Source organism: Oncorhynchus keta, chromosome 13 (assembly GCF_023373465.1).
Source record: "Oncorhynchus keta strain PuntledgeMale-10-30-2019 chromosome 13, Oket_V2, whole genome shotgun sequence".
Taxonomy (NCBI): Eukaryota; Metazoa; Chordata; class Actinopteri; order Salmoniformes; family Salmonidae; genus Oncorhynchus; species Oncorhynchus keta.
Genome location: NC_068433.1, coordinates 25,839,391 through 25,860,378, shown reverse-complemented (window position 1 = coordinate 25,860,378; position 20,988 = coordinate 25,839,391). Strand labels below are relative to the sequence as shown.

Sequence of the window (20,988 nt, the reverse complement as noted above, 5' to 3'; positions counted from 1 at the left end):
CTAGTGGCCAAAAGGCTGTATTAGCATGGGCAGTGCAATTGAGGGCCTCCACCATTTTAACTCAGTCAACTGGGTGGGACTTTCTACTTCATTGGCTGATCCCTTCTGGTGACCCTGTTGGAGTCTTGTCAAACCGGGTGGGAGGGATCAGCCAATAGTTTAAAATGCTGTCACAGATGCTATAATGGCACAGATACAAAGATGAGTCCTCTTGCTCTAGGGTATGTTCCATTCTGAAATGCATTATTGGTAAAAGGTCTTAAAATAATTCAAACCCCTCATTTATCTGGGGTGTAACCATTACTCCAGACTAGTGTTTCCATTGAACAGGTTCAGCAAACAGGGAGGGACCTTTTATCAACAGTTTGGAGTAATGATTACACCCCTGTAGTGGCCAGACAGGGAAGGTTGGGTTGTTCCTGCTGCTGCAATTACTAAGGCAATGGTTGCGTTCTCCTGCTCAGATGTTGCATGCATCAACCAATGGTTGCGTGCCACTTCATCGACTGTGTCATCAACTGACTGATCGATAAGATGTGGTGAGCTGCTACCTAAAATACATTCCAGACGTTGTAAGATGTAGCAGACATCAGCAACTCCTGTGCAGAGGAACGCTCAACTTGGCATTACTGAGGCCTTGCTAAGTTAGTTCAGTGCATGGATATGAAGCGAAATCAGTACCCAACATAAATTGAATTTAGTAATTTTGAATTTGTTATGTGCAAATTGAATCATTGAGTTTAAAAATGTAACTTGTATTTCATGATTTGAAACTTAACTGAAAGAATATTGCATTCAGATTTAACAAGTAATTTCAAGTTAATCGAATATTCAAATTTAATTCAATGTATATACTCAGTTTCAATATGGTCGATATTACATTAATTCCAGGGTTTGAATGCAACATACTGTGGTACTGTTGCCTGTGGTTTTGAATCTGAATTTAGAGAACTGAATTAGAAAACTGAATCTGAAAGCATGCATATTTAAAATTGTGGAATTCAAATACAATTTCTGTTGACACTGAAATCGCTCCATACTCTGACTTATTACATTCAATTTGTGTTGATTTATAGATTTATAGGTTTCAGGTTATTTGTCATATTTATTGTAAATATTGTACTGTAAGTACTGTTGGCGCAGGCATAGTACTTTTAGGCCCAATGCTTTTAGGCCTATTTTATTCTTCATTTTGCAAATAAAAGCCCTCAGAGGTAGAGGAAAAAGTGAGGGAATGGGATGGGACAGAAACAGATAAGAGGATCAGTTGATCACACAATGGTGAAATCAAGTTTTTCACAATGCTGTGGTATAAAACAATGTGCATTAGTAATAATAACAATAATAGGGCTATATAGTGCCATAATAGGCTATTGGGTCTTATTTCAGTTACTTCCTGAAGTATGCAGCGAATTCCGGCAAAGCATGACTAGGCTGGTATATTACAAAGCCCTATGAGCATGACATCCTGGCATTTAAAGCACACAATATTTTGCAGCACAGCCTAGGCCTACTACCCTTGTACATTCCTGTGTGGCTTAGTTGGTAGAGCATGGCACTTGCAACACCAGGGTTGTGGGTTTGATTCCCATGGGAGACCAGTATGAATGAATTTAATTCACTCACTACTGTAAATTGCTCTGGATAAGAGTGTCTGCTAAAATGTATTTAAAAAAAGTACATGTACTTAGCCTGTATGAGCATTTGGACTGAAACTAATGCAGCATTCATAACTAAGTGGGAAGGTGGAACTTACCAGTTGGGTGTATTCTCAAGCTTTAAACTTGTTGACTAAGGCTGATTGGCTTTGGACAAACTGTCATTCATCAACTAAAAGTACATGCTTGTAAAATGAAAAATGGCGTTCAAAAACAATATTGATATATTGGGTTTTATAAATAATATTGTGTTGCATTTAACTGCCTAAAATGCTGTTATCAAGGTAATTTCCTTAGTAGGTGATGTCAGCATGTGGGAGAAGTCGGAGCTCAGGGATGTAATTACCAGTGGGGCGTTCAAGTGGATTTTCAGTTATATGTTACAAATATCACCTTCCCACTTGATTATGAATGCAGGGTCAGCATACTCTTTGAAATGGAAATCTTCTAAAGTGTTGGCCAACCAAGAAGTCAGCAATTCTTATCTAGTTTCATTAGCCTAGCAAGCTAATAGTGTTTTTTTTTTCAACAACAGTCTGAAAAAATACATCACTACACAGATGCATATACACACGTGTGTATGTATGTCTGAATTATATATATATATATTTATTTCAGACATAGTTAACTTTATTGAATAAAAAAAATGGCGTGAGTGACAAAATATACAACATAATATCCTCATCTGTTTTATGGACGTATAGACTATCATTTGGGAAAAACGGACAAAGTGTGCATTTCACAGAATATTTAGAATGTTCAACATCATTTGTGTGTGTCATGAAGATGTTACTTGTTTCAACTCCAATTCAACTTTCACATTATTAGATGGAGAAATGTTATTCTGCATGTGATTTCTCGTCTCTAATTCCCTGCGCAACTTTACGGTCGTTCGACCTTTTTTCGCTCTGCCCAGAATCATTTTGATATAACTAGCAGGCGTAGCAATTTCGGAATCTGTCCTTGTATGATGGCGGACGACGAAAATTTCCACTGGAAAAACCGCAACGCATAGCCTACCCTGAATACTGGAAAAGCTGAGCCTGGGCGGACTAGCTTGCACCTTCGTCAACACAATCATACATTCGAGTTCATGCCGGAAGATGTCAAGGTTGCAATATCGAAAATAAAGCAGTTTTAGTTAAGATAATTTGAGAATTAATAACTAATTTTTATTTCAAAGCGCTAGTTGTGCAGTCACCTTTGGTGTCCGAGGAGGATTTTGGAGCTCGAGCTATCCTACTCGCATGTGCTGCATCATTTTGGGAGGTAACGTCAAACCATTCTTAATCGTTTTTTTCTGATTTAGAAATCCAAAATTTGTAAATTTTATACAGGCCGCGGTTGCTGATATTTTTTTCGACTCTCTCTTCATAATTAGTGAGGGTGTGTGTTTTCACCATTTGGTTTTCACGCTAATGCATGTTTGGTGAGCTTTATCAAAAGCAAGGGTGCTGGCTTTAGTTTCCGTCGCAAATAATCTGTTGATTTTTAGACAGCGATTTCGAAGAAAGTTTGAGTAAACTCAGTTGTCTACACTGGCTAATTAACCCAGTGATACTTTGTAAAATGTATCTTTAAAAGCGCGTGGGAAATGAGCAGTGGTGGTTAAATGAAGGACGAAGAACAATCTGAAAACACAACCTTGCATCCATGTTTTGGGAATTTGCTTCAAATTTCTGTCAACATTTTCTAATCGCACCAATTGAGTCGTCCGTGTTTGTTGTGTTAAAGCGAAGGTAGGCTATTTGGTTCCGTTTCAATCGGTCGATATGAAGAATTTCCCCATTTCGAATATAATTTCTACTTCTGTTTTCAAAATGGTTGTAGGATTTAAATTAATTTCATTTTGAAATTGGCGCCACCTGTTGGCGGTTATTTTGTGAAATTAAGAAATTCCAATTAATTTGACTTGTTTAAGCATTTTATTCTAACCTTTTTAGTTTTGTGACTTTGTTTTTGTCGAACGTGTTTGTAAATATAAGTAGGCTACATTGGTAGCCAATGATAAGATCCCTTGACTATGGACCCTTTAGAGGATAATTAGTAGATTGCACGAGCAGCTCTGTTTGAGTGCATGAAAAACGATATAAATTGATACCAGTTAAAAAATTACCTCCGTTTAGAAACAGATTAGTTTTATCACCATGCGCTATTTGATGTTGAATGTGAGCAACGATAGGACTAGGCTACAGTTTGAAACGGGGTGTGTAAAACTCATTTGAATGTCTTATCTCAGTTTGGACTATTTTGTTTAATAGTAACAATATGTCCTTAATTCAAATACTCTAATTAGCAGGCTCCTACTTAAAATAAGCAATTATTAAATTCATTATATTACAGTGAATCTGCTTTACCCAATCATAACCCAAGATCTAGGCTGTATTAATCCATTGATGTTTTTGTCATTTGACAACAATGTAGGCTATAGCTTCAAAATCAGTTTAGAACTAATCCTCGTTTCCACAGCTTAGATGCATTTGAGTGGTTACATTTACCCAGCCCCACCCAGCTGTACCAAACAGTGGCAGGAAGGGCCTGGCGGTTGAAATGGTAGATTTAAGCAATAAGGCCCAAGGAGGTGTGGTATATGGCCAATATTCCACAGCTAAGGGCTGTACTTACGCACAAAGCAATGCGGAGTGCCTGGACACAGCCCTTAGCTGTGGTATATTGGCCACATATCACAACCCCCAAGGTGCCTTATTGCTATTATAAACTGGTTACCAACATAATTAGAGCAGTAAAAAATATTGTTTTGTCATACTGTGGTATACGGTCTGATATACCATGGCTGTCAGCTAATCAGCATTCAGGGCTCGAACCACCCAGTTTATAATATGGCTTTGATACTACTAACATCCTCTGATGTTGCTGGTAACTGTGAAGAGTTTAGTAGGCTACCAAATAAAGTAACAATCAGCCTAATCTGTCGGCTTGTTGTGCATTTCCATAATATTAAAGAAATGATGACGGGGTATGACACATCTAAGCCCTTAGATGTACATTAGAAGAGAGGGTAAAGAGATGGAAAACACCACTGTACATTCAAGTAAGAGATTCTGCATGTCACCCATTCTAAGATTCTTCTATAAGAATTCCCTTTGCAATAAACAATAGAAATGCAGTGTTTGAAAGGTCAAGGTTGGTCATCTTCAATTTGTTTTTTTGTGTATTTTGAGAAATGATAGAGTGAATTAATGGCCTTCTCAAATGGTGAAACAAGGAATGCACCGGACTTGTTATGCATCTAAACTTAGGGGGGAAGAAAACCCTGACCAAACAAAAGGGAACAGTACACGAAAGAGGACAAATGCAGAGGAGGACAGAGGTGACACATTTTAAGAAAAGGAAAAACAATCATTACCAATCTCTGCTTTTTACAATCTTGTAGACACAAAACAATTTTATGTCTTGCATGGTTTGTCATTGTAAGTAGATCTCGCCGAGCCATTTTACTTTGTTAATTTTGAAGCTGACCTTCAGAACTGTAGTATGAATTTGAAGTGTTTGTGGAATTTATTTGGTGTGTATGCTAAATTGGAACCCTGACCTTTTCCCTCCACATTCAGTGTAATCAAATGCAGGCTATGAATTACATTAAGAAATTCCATGTTTTTAATAGAAGAGCATGAATGTATGAATGACAGAATGTTGTTTATTATTATTTATTATTAAATGTCAGCGCAGCCAAGTAATAAAATGCATTTAGGATTTGTTTTGGAGGAAGGTTGCATTGAAGTGAAAGGTGCATATAGTACCAGTCTCAGAAGTTTGGACACACCTACTCATTCAATGGTTTCTTTATTTTTTACTATTTTCTACATTGCAAAATAATGGTGAAGACCTCAAACCTATGAAATAACACATGGAATCATGTAGTAACCAAAAACGTGTTAAACAAATCAAATATATTTGAGATTCTTCAAAGTAACCACCCTTTACCTTGATGACCGCTTTGCACACTCTTGGCATTCTCTCATCCAGCTTCACCTGAAATGCTTTCCCATTGCAGCACTCCATCACTCTCCTTGGTCAAATAGCCCTTACACAGCCTGGAGGTGTGTTGGGTCATTGTCCTGTTGAAAAACACATGATAGTCCCACTAAGCTCAAACCAGATGGAATGGTGTATAGCTGCAGAATGCCGTGGTAGCCATGCTGGTTAAGTGTGCCCTGAATTCTAAATAAATCACGACAGTGTCACCAGTAAAGCAACATCACTCCACCTCCATGCTTCACAGTGAGAACCACACATGTGGAGATAATCTGTTCACTTACTGTGTCTCACAAAGACAGGACGGTTGGAAACAAAAACCTCAAATTTGGACTCATCAGACCAAAGGACAGATTTCCAACAGTCCATTGCTTGTGTTTCTTGGCCCAAGCAAGTCTTCTTATCGGTGTACTTCAGTAGTGGTTTCTTTGGAACCATTTGACTATGAACGCCTGATTTGACAGTGTCTGCTCTGAGCAGTTGCTGTTAAGATGTGTCTGTTACTTGAACTCTGAAGCATTTATTTGGGCTGCAATTTCTGAGGCTGGTAACTAATGAACTTATCCTCTGCAGCAGAGGTAACTCTGGGGCTGTGGTCCAAACACTTAAAATACACCTTTTTCCACCTACCCTCACCTTCTGCCCTTGGGGAATCCCTGTCTCCATCTTGGAGGGCAGTCCAAATGATTAGCCAAGCAATGGAAATTTGCAATGTATGCCCCTCAGCCCTCGTTTTTAGTCGGCTTTGTGAGTGTACAATTCTGTTCACTCCGGGGCCTGAAACTCCCCATAATTCAGTTTGTGCCGATTGTACATCCGCTAAGAAAAGTCGGCGAAAACTTAAACAACATCAATGGAGAAGTCAACATGCATGTAAGTAAAAACAAATGCAAATAAGTTAAATTGTGCTACTAATGCACATGATGGCACAAACACGTCTCGTAAAAAGCAGAAATGTTTTTGTTTGGTCATCTTTTTGAAATTGTAGAAATAAAACATTTTCCTTCAGAGGTTCTGGCTAGGCAGGCTAATGTTAGCTAATTTATTTGCTAGCTATCATACAGTAGGCGTATATTTACTATAAGTAGACATGCATTCATAATTGACTGTAGTGCATATAAAGAACCCACAAGCTACCGGTAGCTGAAAAAACAATCATCGCGGGATGGACGAGTGACGAATTTCCGGCAAAGGGTGGTCAATTAAAAAAAAAAAAAAAATTAATTCCTTCCTTTCCCTACAAGTGTATACTTGTCAGATGTCATGATGCGTCATCAGAAGTGTCCCCTTTAATTTGAGGGGTAGGGTGAGTCTTAAGTGTTTTGACCGCAACCTGGGTCTTCCTTTCCTGTGGCGGTCCTCGTGAGAGCCAGTTTCACCATGGCACTTGATGGTTTTTGAGACTGCACTTTTTTTTTGGGGGGGGGGGGTTTGTCTAACCTTCATGTCTTAAAGTAATGATGGACTGTCGTTTTATCTTTGCTTATTTGAGCTGTTCTTGTCATAATATGGACTTAGCCCTATTTGGTAAAATACCATCTTCTGTATAAATCAAATCAAATTTATTTATATAGCCCTTCGTACATCAGCTGATATCTCAAAGTGCTGTACAGAAACCCAGCCTAAAACCCCAAACAGCAAACAATGCAGGTGTAAAAGCACGGTGGCTAGGAAAAACTCCCTAGAAAGGCCAAAACCTAGAGAGGAACCGGGCTATGTGGGGTGGCCAGTCCTCTTACCCCCCCCAACCTTGTCACAACACAACTGATTGGTTCAAACGCATTAAGAAGGAAAGAAATTCAACAAACTAACATTTAACAAAGCACACCTGTTCATTGAAATGCATTCCAGGTGACTACCTCATGAAGCCGGAGATGATGCCAAGTGTGTGCAAAGCTGTCGAGGCAGAAAGTGGCTACTTTTGAAGAATCTCAAATATAAAATATATTTTGGGAAAAAAAGTTTGAGGGGTTACTACATGATTCCATATGTTTCGTAGTTTTGATGTCTTCACAATTTTACAATGTAGAAGATAGACACAATAAAGAAACCCTGGTGTTCTAACTTTTGTGTGTGAATTCATAGTAGTTTGACACCTTCTCAGACCTAAACACTCTACCCACCCAGGTCACACTGGCTTGCGGGACTCTGCAAGAGGGGAGACTGAAGACTGAACAGGACAGGGCTATTTGCACCTTCAGACACTGATCACCAAGAGGTAGGTTTTCCTGGTCTGCTTGTGAACCAAAAAATATCTGCCACCCCAATTAAAACAAAACTCAATAGGTCTGGCAAGAATGCTGGACAACAAGATAGTAAACCATCTTGTCAGTTCATAACAATCCATGAAGGCCTCCCTAGACCATATATATCACTAGCCAGGACTTGGTGCCATTTATTTCTATTGCCTAGAGTGCAGTCACAAACATTATGTAGGCATACCTGTCGTTCAGTAGACCTTGTTGAAATGCAGATATATGTAATCCTTATGATCTTGCTGAGACCTGCAAAAGTTAAGCAATTGTAGTTTATAGTGTGTATTTATTGGGCTTCCGTCCAAATCTGCTAAATGTATCAACATTTACCTTCCTTATATAAGCATTGTTGTCCTGATACATCTCTGAAAATGATACCACTCAAATTAAGGCCAGCAGGATGGTATTTCAGGTTTGGATGGCTACATGAATAGCTTTTGGCTTTTCGGGGCATATGTGCATTCTGTGCATATTTCCTTCCCCTTCTCTACTTAAAATGGACCTTGTTGGTCTCATGAATAATGCATAGGGACGTTCAATTGCTGCAGCAAAGATGATTTAAGGGCCGTCTTTGTGGTTATATGCACATAGGGTGTTTTTGTCAGTTTTCTAAATGTTTCAGAGCTCAGTTTGCCTTTTCAAAAAATATACATTTTTACAAAGGGAAATCTCATTTCTGTGAAGGGGGGGGGGAGTCTTCTCTTGCTCTAATGAATCCATAAATCACAAAGGAGCAGGTTTACCAGACCTGCCCAGACTGCACTGCAATTTAGATTTTCACTAAAATAAAATCTGCTAGTGTGCAAGGGCTTACCGGCAGACCGGATGCTGCCCTGAATTTCAAATTTTAGGGCTGCTCTTTCGGGATTTATTTTTTGTATAATTTAAGGCCACTTTTCAATATCTAGTTATTAAATTTTAATTCACAGCATTAACATATAAATTGAAAAGATTTTATGGGGTTTCGGACTGCATGCGGATGTAATTTCAAGAGTTGACACAGTTCTGTTTCTATACCATTCTGGCTAATAGAAGGAAATGTAGAAGGGGGGGGGTATTCTCCCATTTCTCTGCATTATTGCTTTTTTGAAATCGTTGGTTGGAAGCAATTTTGAGAGACATTACACAGAGGAGGCTAGGAAAATGTGCTTCTGATTTTTAAGGAGCGGGGGGAAAGCATTCAGGCTGAAATAGGATTTGTTCATCCCTGTGGCAGATAATATTCTACTCTGATACTCCGCTCTGCATAGCAGGAATATAGCAAACCAATGTATTGATCTAATTTACATTAGTATTCACACCCTTTTGCTATGACACTCCAAATTGAGGTCCGGTGCATCCAATTTCCCTTAATCATAATTTTTAGATGTCTCTGCACTCTTGATTGCAGTCTACCTGTGGCCAATTTAAATTGTTTGGACACGATTTAGAAAGGAAAACACCTGTCTATGTAAGTTCCACAGTTGACAGTGCATGTCAGAGCAAAAACCGTACCACGAAGTCCAGGAACTGCCCATAGATCTGAGAATTGTGGTGAGGCATATATCTGGGTACTGGTATAAAACAATTTCTAGAGTGTTGAAAGTTTCCAAGAGCACAGTTGTCTCAGTCAGTGGGAAATGGAAAAGATTATGGAACCAGCCAGACTCTGCCAAGAGCTGACCATCTGACTAAACTGGGCAAGAAGGACCTTGGTCAGGGAGGTGACCAAGAACCCAATGACTATTGACAGAAGTGGAGTTCCTTGGCTGAGATGGGAGAACCTGCCAGGAGGACCACAGTCTCTACAGCACTTCACCAATCTGGGCTGTACAGGCGAGACGGAAGCCACTCCTGAGAAAAAGGCACATGACGGCACGTCTGGAGTTTGCAAAAAGGCATGTGAAAGACTGAGATCATAAGGCATAAGATTCTGTGGTCTGATGAGACAAAAATGTCAATGGCCTGAATGCAAAGTGCTATGTCTAGAGAACCAGGCACAGCTCATCACCCACCTAACACCATCCTTACTGTGAAGCATGGTGCTGGCAGCATCATGCTCTGGGAATGCTTTTCAGCGGCAGGGATTGGGAGTCTGGTAAGACTAGAGGGAACAATGAATGGACCAAATGCAGGCAAACCCTTGACGAGAACTTGCTTCAGAGTGCAAACGACCTTAACCCCCCAGTCCATGCTCCAACAGGACAATGACCCTAAGCATACAGCCAAAGCAAAACTGGAATGGCTTTAGAACAAGAATGTGAAAGTCATTGAGTGGCCCAGCCAAAGCCCAGACTTGAATCCCATTAGAAAATCTGTGCAAAGACTTGAAGATTGCTGTTCACCGCCGCTCCCCATTTAACTTAACAGAGCTTGGGAAAATCTGCAAGGAACGAGGGGAGAAAATCCCCAAATCCAGATGTGCTTAAACAGACATACCCAAGACGACTCAAAGCTATAAATCACCGCCAAAGGTGCTTTACCAAGTATTGACTTGGGGGTGTGAATAGTTCTGTTTCATATTCTTTTAAATGTGCACAAATTTCTCAACATGTTTTCAATTTGTCATTATGGGGCATTGTGTGTAGATGGGTAAGAAAAAACATCTATCTAATCCATTTTGAATTCAGGCCTTAACAACAAAATGTGGAATAAGTTAAGGGGTATGAATACTTTCTAAAGGCACTGTAATTTTTTATGGTATTAGCCAATGTACTTTCCACATATTGCCTAGTATTTTTAAAGTATCTTGACAAATCAGTACTGTTAAATAAATATTTATTTATTTATTTCCCCTCCGATGTTGACCTTTCCGACATCGCTAGCATTGAGACTGATTCGCTTAGGGCTGTAGTCCAGCACAATATGTTTAATATCCATGCAGTGACATTAACTGAACCACTGCCCTCAATCTTAAGGAAAGCAGTCTATTCAAATGGGTTCGTTTCAAGCTAAACTATTTTCATAACATGCAGTCTCACATACACACAGGGCCTATTGCCCCCCCAAAAACCTTCAGCTTGTATTAATGCTGCTTTTATCCAAGGAATAATAAAATGTTCAAATGACTATTGTATTAGGGCTGGGAACTGCCAGGGGCCTCATGTTTATTTCTTTTGTCAATACATTTTCAGAAGGATCTGGTCATGTGTTCCTTTTTCATAGACATTTTTCCTATCAGCCATGGAATGGGAACATTTTAACCATGACATTCATTTTAACGTTTTATTAAATAGGAATATCATTGACGTTTTGTGTCAACAAGGTTGAAAAACATTTTTTTTATAGATGCAACATAAATTATTTATGATCAATGAAAGATGGTGGTTTCACATTTTCAATTCAATAAAATATACAGCAAGCCATTTTGTTTGCAGGGTATCCATTCTATATACATGAAAGTTATACTCAATGGAAACATTCTATGGGTGCCAAAACAATTAATTTGAAATTCTGAGATTCCTGACAGAATTTGACCTAGTTAGAAGCCCAAAGCAAGCATTTGTTCAATAATTTGAATAAGTAAATTCTTTAGTTTTTATTTGATTTCCTTTTTCTCTCAGGGTGAATTGACCATTTTTAGTCTCTATTTTAGCAAAACCTTATGTAATGGGCTGTACTAAGGCATGAGAAATGTGCTCAATACCTGACCTTTTGGCCATTGATTTTTCATCCATTTCAACCAAATTGGGGGGGGGTCAATGCTGCCTTGCCTTCCCAGAATTCATTTGTCAATGTCCATGAATGCTATTTCCAGGCTGTGTTCAGTGTTGTGCTTACCGACACCATGTTGGAGTTGGCTTCAATTCTGTTTCACCGCATTAGATTATTTGGAGGCATTCTGTGGTATGTTTTTGTTCCTGGTATTGAATCTTGGAAAGGATATTGTCAAATTCCATGATGTGAATAGCAAGAGGTCTAAATCCTCCATTTTGAATGTAGAGGGAAAAATGTCATGTGACTATCATGCCTCTGTAGTTATGTGATGGAATTATTTAAACAGTGATGAAATGGAATAACCAAATTAGGCTTACATGAGGCCTATAAATTAAGTTATTTCTCATTTAGTTATTTTCACCTGCATATATATCATTGTATGGCTTATGAGAGAAATTAGCTGAAACGGCACAATGTTTTCTAAAATATTGGTTGTTTGCTTTTTCCACCATGAGATTTCACAAGCTTGATTGGATTTATTACATGGTGGTTCCAGCACAGAAGCAAACACACAAATAGACGGGGCTAACTCACAATCGCATAGCAGCCGACCAAGCAGCACAGCATTAATGCCTACGTGTGCTAAAAGGAATTTTGTGGAGAAATTAATCACATTCTGCCATTAGGGTATGAAATCCAATCATGTCCAGCTCTGAGAGGGATTTCACTTTTCTGCTTTTTCCTCTCAGCTGATATTACATGTAGGTTCCTGCCCCCACCTGTTCCTGATGGGGCTGTTTTTGTAAAAAAAAAAAAAAAAAAAACTACTCTTGTCATAATTTCCAACACAACATGGCGCATGGCGGTGACACGGCTGCTGCTGAAATGAACACTCAGCCGTTCCCTTCGCTTCCCAAATTAGCTTGTATGGCCACCAATCTGCCCAGGCTTGTTGAATTGGCCTCTTTTGAGGGAGATTAGAATTTTCAATATTTAGATTGTCGGCTCGCTATTTCTTTGCATGCATCATTTTATCAAGTAGGCTAATAGATGTCTGAGGTGGTTAGTCGTTTTGCATGTATTCTAATGCTATATGAGGTTAGTATAGCATCATCCCCTTAAGCTGTTGCACCCATGCTGATATGAAAACATGGAGGTTCTGCCATTGTCCATTTCTCTACCAGATTAGGAATGTTATCTCTACCACGACAAACCAATGTAGGCTAGATTGCAGAAATGGGGCATGAAACAGTGGAGCAGGTAACACCTTTTTTTTTTAAATTAATATTTAACAAAGTTGGAGTAACTGGGAATTGTTTAATGTTTTAATGACTAGCCTACTTGCAATGAGCTTCTTCCCTTTTATGATATTGCCAGCTTTCTAAGTAACTCCTGACTAACTAATTGCCATCCAGAAATACTCCCTCCACAGCTTAGGAATGTAAAAGTTCTGCACAATTCATATTTAGGGTGACAAACAAACATAGTAATGCTGTATTTTTTGGAACAACAGCTGTCCATGTATCCATGATCTGTTTTAACCATTAGTGCCAATGTCAATCAGTTATCCATTCCAAGAAAAGGTGTTGCCCATGAATGGTAATTTCTCTTTACACCAAAAATCTGTCATCCTGGTTATAACTCTGTTTTGCTTGGTTGCATTTGACTTTATTTGAGCCCCCTCATTATAGTCCTAGTGTACGATGGTACTTACTGTAGAAGGCTGGGTAATTTGGATTTTTCTGGAATTAGAACACCTGGGTGCTGTGGATTTATTGTCAAAGGTCACCCATACAAAATGAATCACTGCACTGTGGGGCAAATAATGGGTAATAATGCATATCTCCCATCTATTCCCCTCCTATTTTGGACAAACCCCATTTGTCACGAGTAGAGAAATGGTATTTAAATGTTCTTTGTTTTTTAAAAGTATTTAACTAGACAATGTCCTAAATAATGTCATTATGGAGACAATTTATAGACTCATTAAATTGCACTTTCTCTCATTGGTATGCCGGACTACCTCTAACTTTTTGATGTACCTTGTTCAGGCATATGGCAATCTGAGTGTCAAGTGCCTTGCTTTAGAACTGGCTAAAGAGATGGTTTGGCAGAGCTCTGCTTTAGAACTGGCTAAAGAGATGGTTTGGCAGAGCTCTGCTTTAGAACTGGCTAAAGACATGGTTTGGCAGAGCTCTGCTTTCTTGATGTTATCCCTTGCTATATTTGAACTGCACTCATTTCAAAGGAAGGCTGCTGTTTCTTGAGAGTTGTATTAGTAATTCTGACTTGTTTTGTTTCTTCCTCCTTCTACCTTTTGCCTGGCTGTCTGTTGCACTCACTCACAGTCCCAGGAGCGCTGGCCCTGAGCAGTCAGTCATGAGTGCTCAGGAGGTGCCCACCAATCCTGGACAGGAGCAGGTTGACGCGGGGGGTGGAGTCCCAGATGGCCCCTCTCCTACCACCACCAACACCACCCTTGCTGTCCCGGTCACAATAAAGAAGGAGCCTGACATGCAGGGAGCCAGTAACGGGAAAGATGTGCCAGCCGAGATCTGTGTGGTCCTCGGAGGAGGAGGAGGAGCAGGAGGAGGAAGGTCGCGCAATGACCAGACCCAGGGTAAGACCCCCCCCCCAACTCGTCACCTCCCACTCCACTCACACCGGGCATGTTCATTTTGCATCGCCATCTGTGCTCCAGGTTGTTGGAGTTTGCACATTTTAGACCATGATGGAAAAACGGGTGATGCAAATCGAACGCATCCACTCTCTCCATCATGCACCTGTCGTTTTAATTTCTCCCTCTATCTGTCTTCTTCCAAACCTGTGCACATGCACCTGGCCATGCAAATGTCCTCATCTCAGTTGCTTCCTTTTTACCTAGTCCCAACATCTGGGTTTGTTACATAAAACTGTTTTGCACCGGTGAGCAACTACCTCACCCTTTTCACAGACTGCCCTCATTCACACTGGCCCCCTGACATTGAACATTAACTATCTCAGCTGGTATTTACTGTGAAATTACATGCTAGGAAACCGGTACATTTCTGTACCTAATACATTTCTGTACCTATTTACAAGAAAAGGTAATCATTAGGATATTATGTCGTAACTGTCTGACCATGTAATATATTGATAAATACATGTGAATCAGGACTGGTCACCTATTTTACAGTCTTAAATGATTGCACAAGGTTTGTCTTAGTGAAGTTCCATGTTACACACCAATGATATCGATGCAGTTAACTCTTGTAGCTTTTGCAGCGCTCTCTATTTAGCTTTTCCTCTCTCATACAGGCTCCTACGTTTGCGGGATTTGTGGGAAGAAATACAAGTACTACAACTGCTTTCAAACACATGTCCGTGCACACAGAGGTAAGGAAGGCCTACCCTGAAACACTAAGGCTTTGTGTGACGACATGGGAATTGTTTGATACACAACATGATCAAAGGTATGCGGACACCTGCTCGTTGTACATCTCATTCTAAAATCATGGGCATTAATATGGAGTTGGTCCCCCCTGGCTGCAATAACACAATAACAGCCTCCACTCTTCTGGGAAGGCTTTCCACTAGATGTTACATTGCTGCAGGGACTTGCTCTCATTCAGGCACAAGAGCATTGGTGAGGTCGGCCACTGATGTTGGGTGATTAGGCCTGGCTCGGAGTTGGCATTCCAATTCATCCCAAAGGGGTTCGATGGGGTTGAGGTCAGAGCTCTTTGCCTGCCAGTCAAGTTCTCCCACGTCGATCTCAACAAACCATTTCTGTATGGCTCTTGCTTTGTGCACATGCTGAAACAAGAAAACCTGTGATTTTCAAAACCTCCAATGAGTTTCTAGCTAGATGGAGGGTATTTTCTTGCTCCCCACGTCACAGGGAATATCAGTGTTTGAACATTTGTTTTAACATTTGATGTCATTGGGTAGAACCATTTTACTTTTATATTTTGTTCTACAAAACATAGAAATGTGGGGATTTCACATATTTAGACACTGGTATGGTGAATTTGAGGTTGAAAAATGGTGGAGTTGCCCTCTAACTTGTCAGCTGCATTCATCTGCTAATACTTGTCAAGTAGTCTCTACTTTCCTGACATCCATTATCTTTCATGTGATCAATGCCAAATGTTGTGTGTGTGAGAGATCTGAGTGAGTCGAGCTGTTAAGCGTTGGCGCCACGCCAACAGCAGATCTTTTATGCATGTGCCTTTCTACCCCCTCCCGCAGAGTCTGACAGCATGCCAGGAGAGGGGGCACCAACAACTCCCAACAGTGAGTACACGGATGTGTATGCACACTAGGGTTGTGAACGTTGAAATGAAATTGAATAGTTAACGTTAAGAAAAATCCCTAACGGAAAAACCATGTCGTCCCCTCACGAAATGTTAATCACAGTGCAGTTATCAAAAAGGTACACCATCCTCACAAATGGGAAAAAATAACAAGTAGGCCTACATAATAGGCTTGGGCGGTATACCGAGGTATTTGGAAATAGCCATGGGTATGTTTTTCTACATCTTCAAAGTTTTTCAATACATTTTAATATTTTTAGCTACTTTTTAAAAGTAAATACCTGCAGTCAACTTGTGCATACACTAGGATAAAGCATATTGTGTTCATCTACCCCCCAAAAAGGATGCATTTTTCAATTTACCTGTCACATTATTTTACATTATGAAGCTTACTGTAGTTCCCCAGAACAGTTGAGCCAGTCACGTGTGTGTTTTGTAAATAGCACAATGGGAGAAAGCAGGAGCAGGTGTGTCCAGCTGTGCAGTGTTTCTAGTTTTATTTATATATCTATATCTTGTTTTATTAATAGAGTTATCAGGGATGTGCTACTATAGTTTTTCTTCAAAGAAAATACATTAGTGCAACACATTCTGCAAAAAATAGCATCATTTTCATCCGATGACAACAAAGTACAACGCTATTTGGCTGGCAGCCACACGTCAACTCTTACGTATTAGCAAGGTCTTGTTTATCATAGAAAGAATGTAGCCAGCTACATTTCCTTAAAGTAAACTTGCATTTTACCGATGAAATGTAGGCTGGCTAAACCTAGAAAAGTAGCTACACGGCATTCGTGAGTTTAGAAGTACAGCTGAAGCATGAATTGAGTCTGATTCCGAGTAGAAATTACAATAAGAAGCATTTTACGTCTGCTTTTACAAAACGCAGCAAGATATTTCTTGGTTGGTCTTTTTTTTTCTTATTTTTTGTGAAATGCAAGATCCTGCGTTAACGCGACCCCTAACTTTAACTTGCTAGTTAATTATCTGAGTAAGTGGCTGAAATAATGTGATTGTGCATCATATTGTCTTAGCTTTCTGCTGTGTTTTAGAAGTCAAAGCCCTTTTGATGCATTATTTGTACAGCTGCCTCTCTTGATTTCTTTTCCTCTCTGTTCTCAACCCCCTCAGTCTGCCCCCCCCTCTCTTCTCAGAGCAGGCAGGCCCGTTGCCTTAGCACAGCATTCCCCAAACATTTTGGTTTTTGCCCTTGCACTACACAAGTGATTTTTAAATAATCAACTAATCGGCTAGCTTTGATTATTTGAATCAGTTGTGTAGTGCTAGGACAAAAACAGTACCCAGGACCGAGTTTGGGAAACGCTGTCCTAGCGATTGTCCTTCAGACAAGCCTGTGTCTAAACTTTGTTCATTTGTATAACGCCTCGTTCACGTTCGCTTGCAAATGTCCGAACTCACCAAAAATGACATTCGGTAGCTCGTGTGTGTGTGTGTGTGCTCAGCAAAAAAAGAAACGTAACTTTTTCAGGACCCTGTCTTTCAAAGATAATTCGTAAAAATCCAAATCACTTCACAGATCTTCATTGTAAAGGGTTTAATCACTGTTTCCCATGCTTGGTCAATGAACAAACAATTAATGCACATGCACCTGTGGAATGGTCATTAAGACACTGACAGCTTACAGACTGTAGTCAATTAAGGTCACAGTTATGAAAACTTAGGACACTAAAGAGGCCTTTCTACTGACTCTGAAAAATACCAAAAGAAAGATGCCCAGGGTCCCTACTCATTTGTGTGAATGTGCAAATTAGGCATGCTGCAAGGAGGCACGAGGACTGCAGATGTTGCCAGGGCAATAAATTGCAATGTCCGTACTGTGAGACAGGTACAGGATGGCAACAACAGCTACAACTGCCCGAGTTACACCAGGAATGCACAATCCCTCCATCAATGCTCAGGCTGTCCGCGGTAGGCTGAGAGATGCTGGACTGAGGGCTTGTAGGCCTGTTGTCTGGTGAGGACCTGCCTTACATCATCCGGCAACAATGTTGCCTATGGGCAGAAACCCACCGTCGCTGGACCAGACAGTACTGGAAAATAGTGCTCTTCACTGATGAGTCGTGGTTTTGTCTTACCAGGGGTGATGGTTGGATTCACGTTTATCGTCCAAGGAATGAGCTTTACTCAGAGGCCTGTACTCTGGAGCAGGATCGATTTGGAGATGGAGGGTCCGTCATGGTCTGGGGCGGTGTGTTACATCATCATCGGACGGAACTTGTTGTCATTGCAGGCAATCTCAACTCTATGCGTTACAGGGAAGACATCCTCTTCCCTCCTGTGGTGCCCTTCCTGCAGGCTCATCCTGACATGACCCTTCAGCATGACAATGCCATCACGCACAGAACGAGCAGTATGGCTGATTTCCTGCAAGACAGGAATATCAGTGTTCTGCCATGGCCAGCGGAGAGCCGGGATCTCAATCCCATTGAGCACGCCTGGGACCTGTTGGATCGGAGGGTGAGGGCTAGGGCCATTTCCCCCCCAGAAATGTTTGGGAACTTGCAGAGCGGGGTAACATCTCACAGCAAGAACTGGCAAAACTGGTGCAGTCCATGAGGAGAAGTTTCACTGCAGTACTTAATGCACCGGATACTGACAATTACTTTTGATTTTGCCCCTCCCCCCTGTTGAGGGACACATTATTCAATTCCTGTTAGTCACATGCCTGTGGAACTTGCTCAGTTTGTCTCAGTTGTTGACTCTTGTGTAAATATTTGTATTAACATAACATGTTAAGTTTGCTGAAAATAAAAGCAGTTGACAGTGAGAGGACGTTTCTTTTTTTGCTGAGTTTATGTATGCATATACGTGTGTGTGTGTGTACAGGTATAACTTCATGAGTTGTATTATCAGTCTTTTCAATTTCTTTATTTTCATTTGCGCTTGTTAGAATATTTAGCTAGCAGCCTCTATTGAAATGTTCTCTTACTTGGTAGCATTCTGGTAATAGATGCCCAATGTTTTTTTTTTTGTCCCTTTTGGTGCCCCCTTGTATACTAAGCTGGTAATTATGTATATCCCGGTATGAGAGAAGGACAGTATGATGAGTTGAATCTGCATACCGCCCAGCCTTACTACCTAACGCTACAATTCCTATAAGGTTAGTAAGAGGGGATATGCATCTTTAAAATTCTATAAGCACATTGTCATTAACAGTTGGAAAAAAGTGTTAATTACAGAAATGATTATCGTTGAAATGCAGCCACTGTCATTGGCCTACTTGAGTTGCGAGGTAATTTGCTAATTGAAAGACTGCAAGTGCCATTTGAGCCGTGACTCACTACTGAAACAGGTGCGTCTTTCTCTTCAAAAACACTTCCTTTACTCCTTTACACCCTTTACTCCTGTTTCAGCAACGTGTCATTTCCTTTTTAGAATGGGACTTGAGACATGCAGTTTAACAGCATTAGAAAGCTCAAATCCTTCAGTTTTAACCAGTAGATACCTGCATTTGCCATGTATTTACTTTGTATTTGATTTGTGACCTTCTACTTGGTGGACAGGCTTTTGTTAACCATGAAACAAAGTATGTCCCTAGACTGATAAATCTGTTGTGATTTGGCAAGGAATGTAGTGGTCGGATCGAAATTGAATGAGACTCGTAACTGAGGGAAAAGAGAATGTAGGGAGAAGAGTTGTGATCACTTGGCTAGGTTTTTTTTTTTTTGTGAGTTGCTAATGCGCATAGAAAATGGAAGGAACACTAAAGTCGACGTGAATTAAGGGTTGGCTTTGGGACAATTTCAGCTGTATGTTCAGGCAGGCACAAAGAAGATTCCAGATGCTTAAGCCTACTGTATGACTGACAACTAGCCTTACTGTATGACTGACAACTAGCCTTACTGTATGACTGACAACTAGCCTTACTGTATGACTGACAACTAGCCTTACTGTATGACTGACAACTAGCCTTACTGTATGACTGACAACTAGCCTTACTGTATGACTGACAACTAGCCTTACTGTATGACTGACAACTAGCCTTACTGTATGACTGACAACTAGCCTTACTGTATGACTGACAACTAGCCTTACTGTATGACTGACAACTAGCCTTACTGTATGACTGACAACTAGCCTTACTGTATGACTGACAACTAGCCTTACTGTATGACTGACAACTAGCCTTACTGTATGACTGACAACTAGCCTTACTGTATGACTGACAACTAGCCTTACTGTATGACTGACAACTATGCCTTACTGTATGACTGACAACTAGCCTTACTGTATGACTGACAACTAGCCTTACTGTATGACTGACAACTAGCCTTACTGTATGACTGACAACTAGCCTTACTGTATGACTGACAACTAGCCTTACTGTATGACTGACAACTAGCCTTACTGTATGACTGACAACTAGCCTTACTGTATGACTGACAACTAGCCTTACTGTATGACTGACAACTAGCCTTACTGTATGACTGACAACTAGCCTTACTGTATGACTGACAACTAGCCTTACTGTATGACTGACAACTAGCCTTACTGTATGACTGACAACTTGCCTTACTGTATGACTGACAACTTGCCTTACTGTATGACTGACAACTAGCCTTACTGTATGACTGACAACTAGCCTTACTGTATGACTGACAACTAGCCTTACTGTATGACTGACAACTAGCCTTACTGTATGACTGACAACTAGCCTTACTGTATGACTGACAACTAGCCTTACTGTATGACTGACAACTAGCCTTACTGTATGACTGACAACTAGCCTTACTGTATGACTGACAACTGCCTTACTGACAACTAGCCTTACTGTATGACTGACAACTAGCCTTACTGTATGACTGACAACTAGCCTTACTGTATGACTGACAACTAGCCTTACTGTATGAGACAACTAGCCTTACTGTATGACTGACAACTAGCCTTACTGTATGACTGACAACTAGCCTTACTGTATGACTGACAACTAGCCTTACTGACTGATGCCTTACTGTATGACTGACAACTAGCCTTACTGTATGACTGACAACTAGCCTTACTGTATGACTGACAACTAGCCTTACTGTATGACTGACAACTAGCCTTACATGACTGACAACTAGCCTTACTGTATGACTGACAACTAGCCTTACTGTATGACTGACAACTAGCCTTACTGTATGACTG

General features: G+C 40.4%; 1 protein-coding gene across 5 annotated transcripts in view; it reads left to right on the top strand.

Annotated features, from left to right (window-relative positions):
- Positions 1-2,453: 2,453 nt before the first annotated feature.
- LOC118387537 (zinc finger protein 618-like) overlaps positions 2,454-20,988 on the top strand; it is a 39,088-nt gene continuing 20,553 nt past the window's right edge. For 3 of the 5 annotated variants that reach the window (XM_035775997.2, XM_035775995.2, XM_035775992.2), the window contains exons 1-5: positions 2,455-2,927; positions 7,782-7,872; positions 13,894-14,165; positions 14,843-14,920; positions 15,776-15,820. In XM_035775997.2, coding sequence (XP_035631890.1) covers positions 13,925-14,165; positions 14,843-14,920; positions 15,776-15,820 — 364 coding nt within the window. In that variant the 5' untranslated portion in view covers positions 2,455-2,927; positions 7,782-7,872; positions 13,894-13,924. Of the gene's footprint in view, positions 2,928-7,781; positions 7,873-13,893; positions 14,166-14,842; positions 14,921-15,775; positions 15,821-20,988 lie in introns of all 5 variants that reach the window. The other 2 variants (XM_035775994.2, XM_035775993.2) reach the window with 2 other exon arrangements.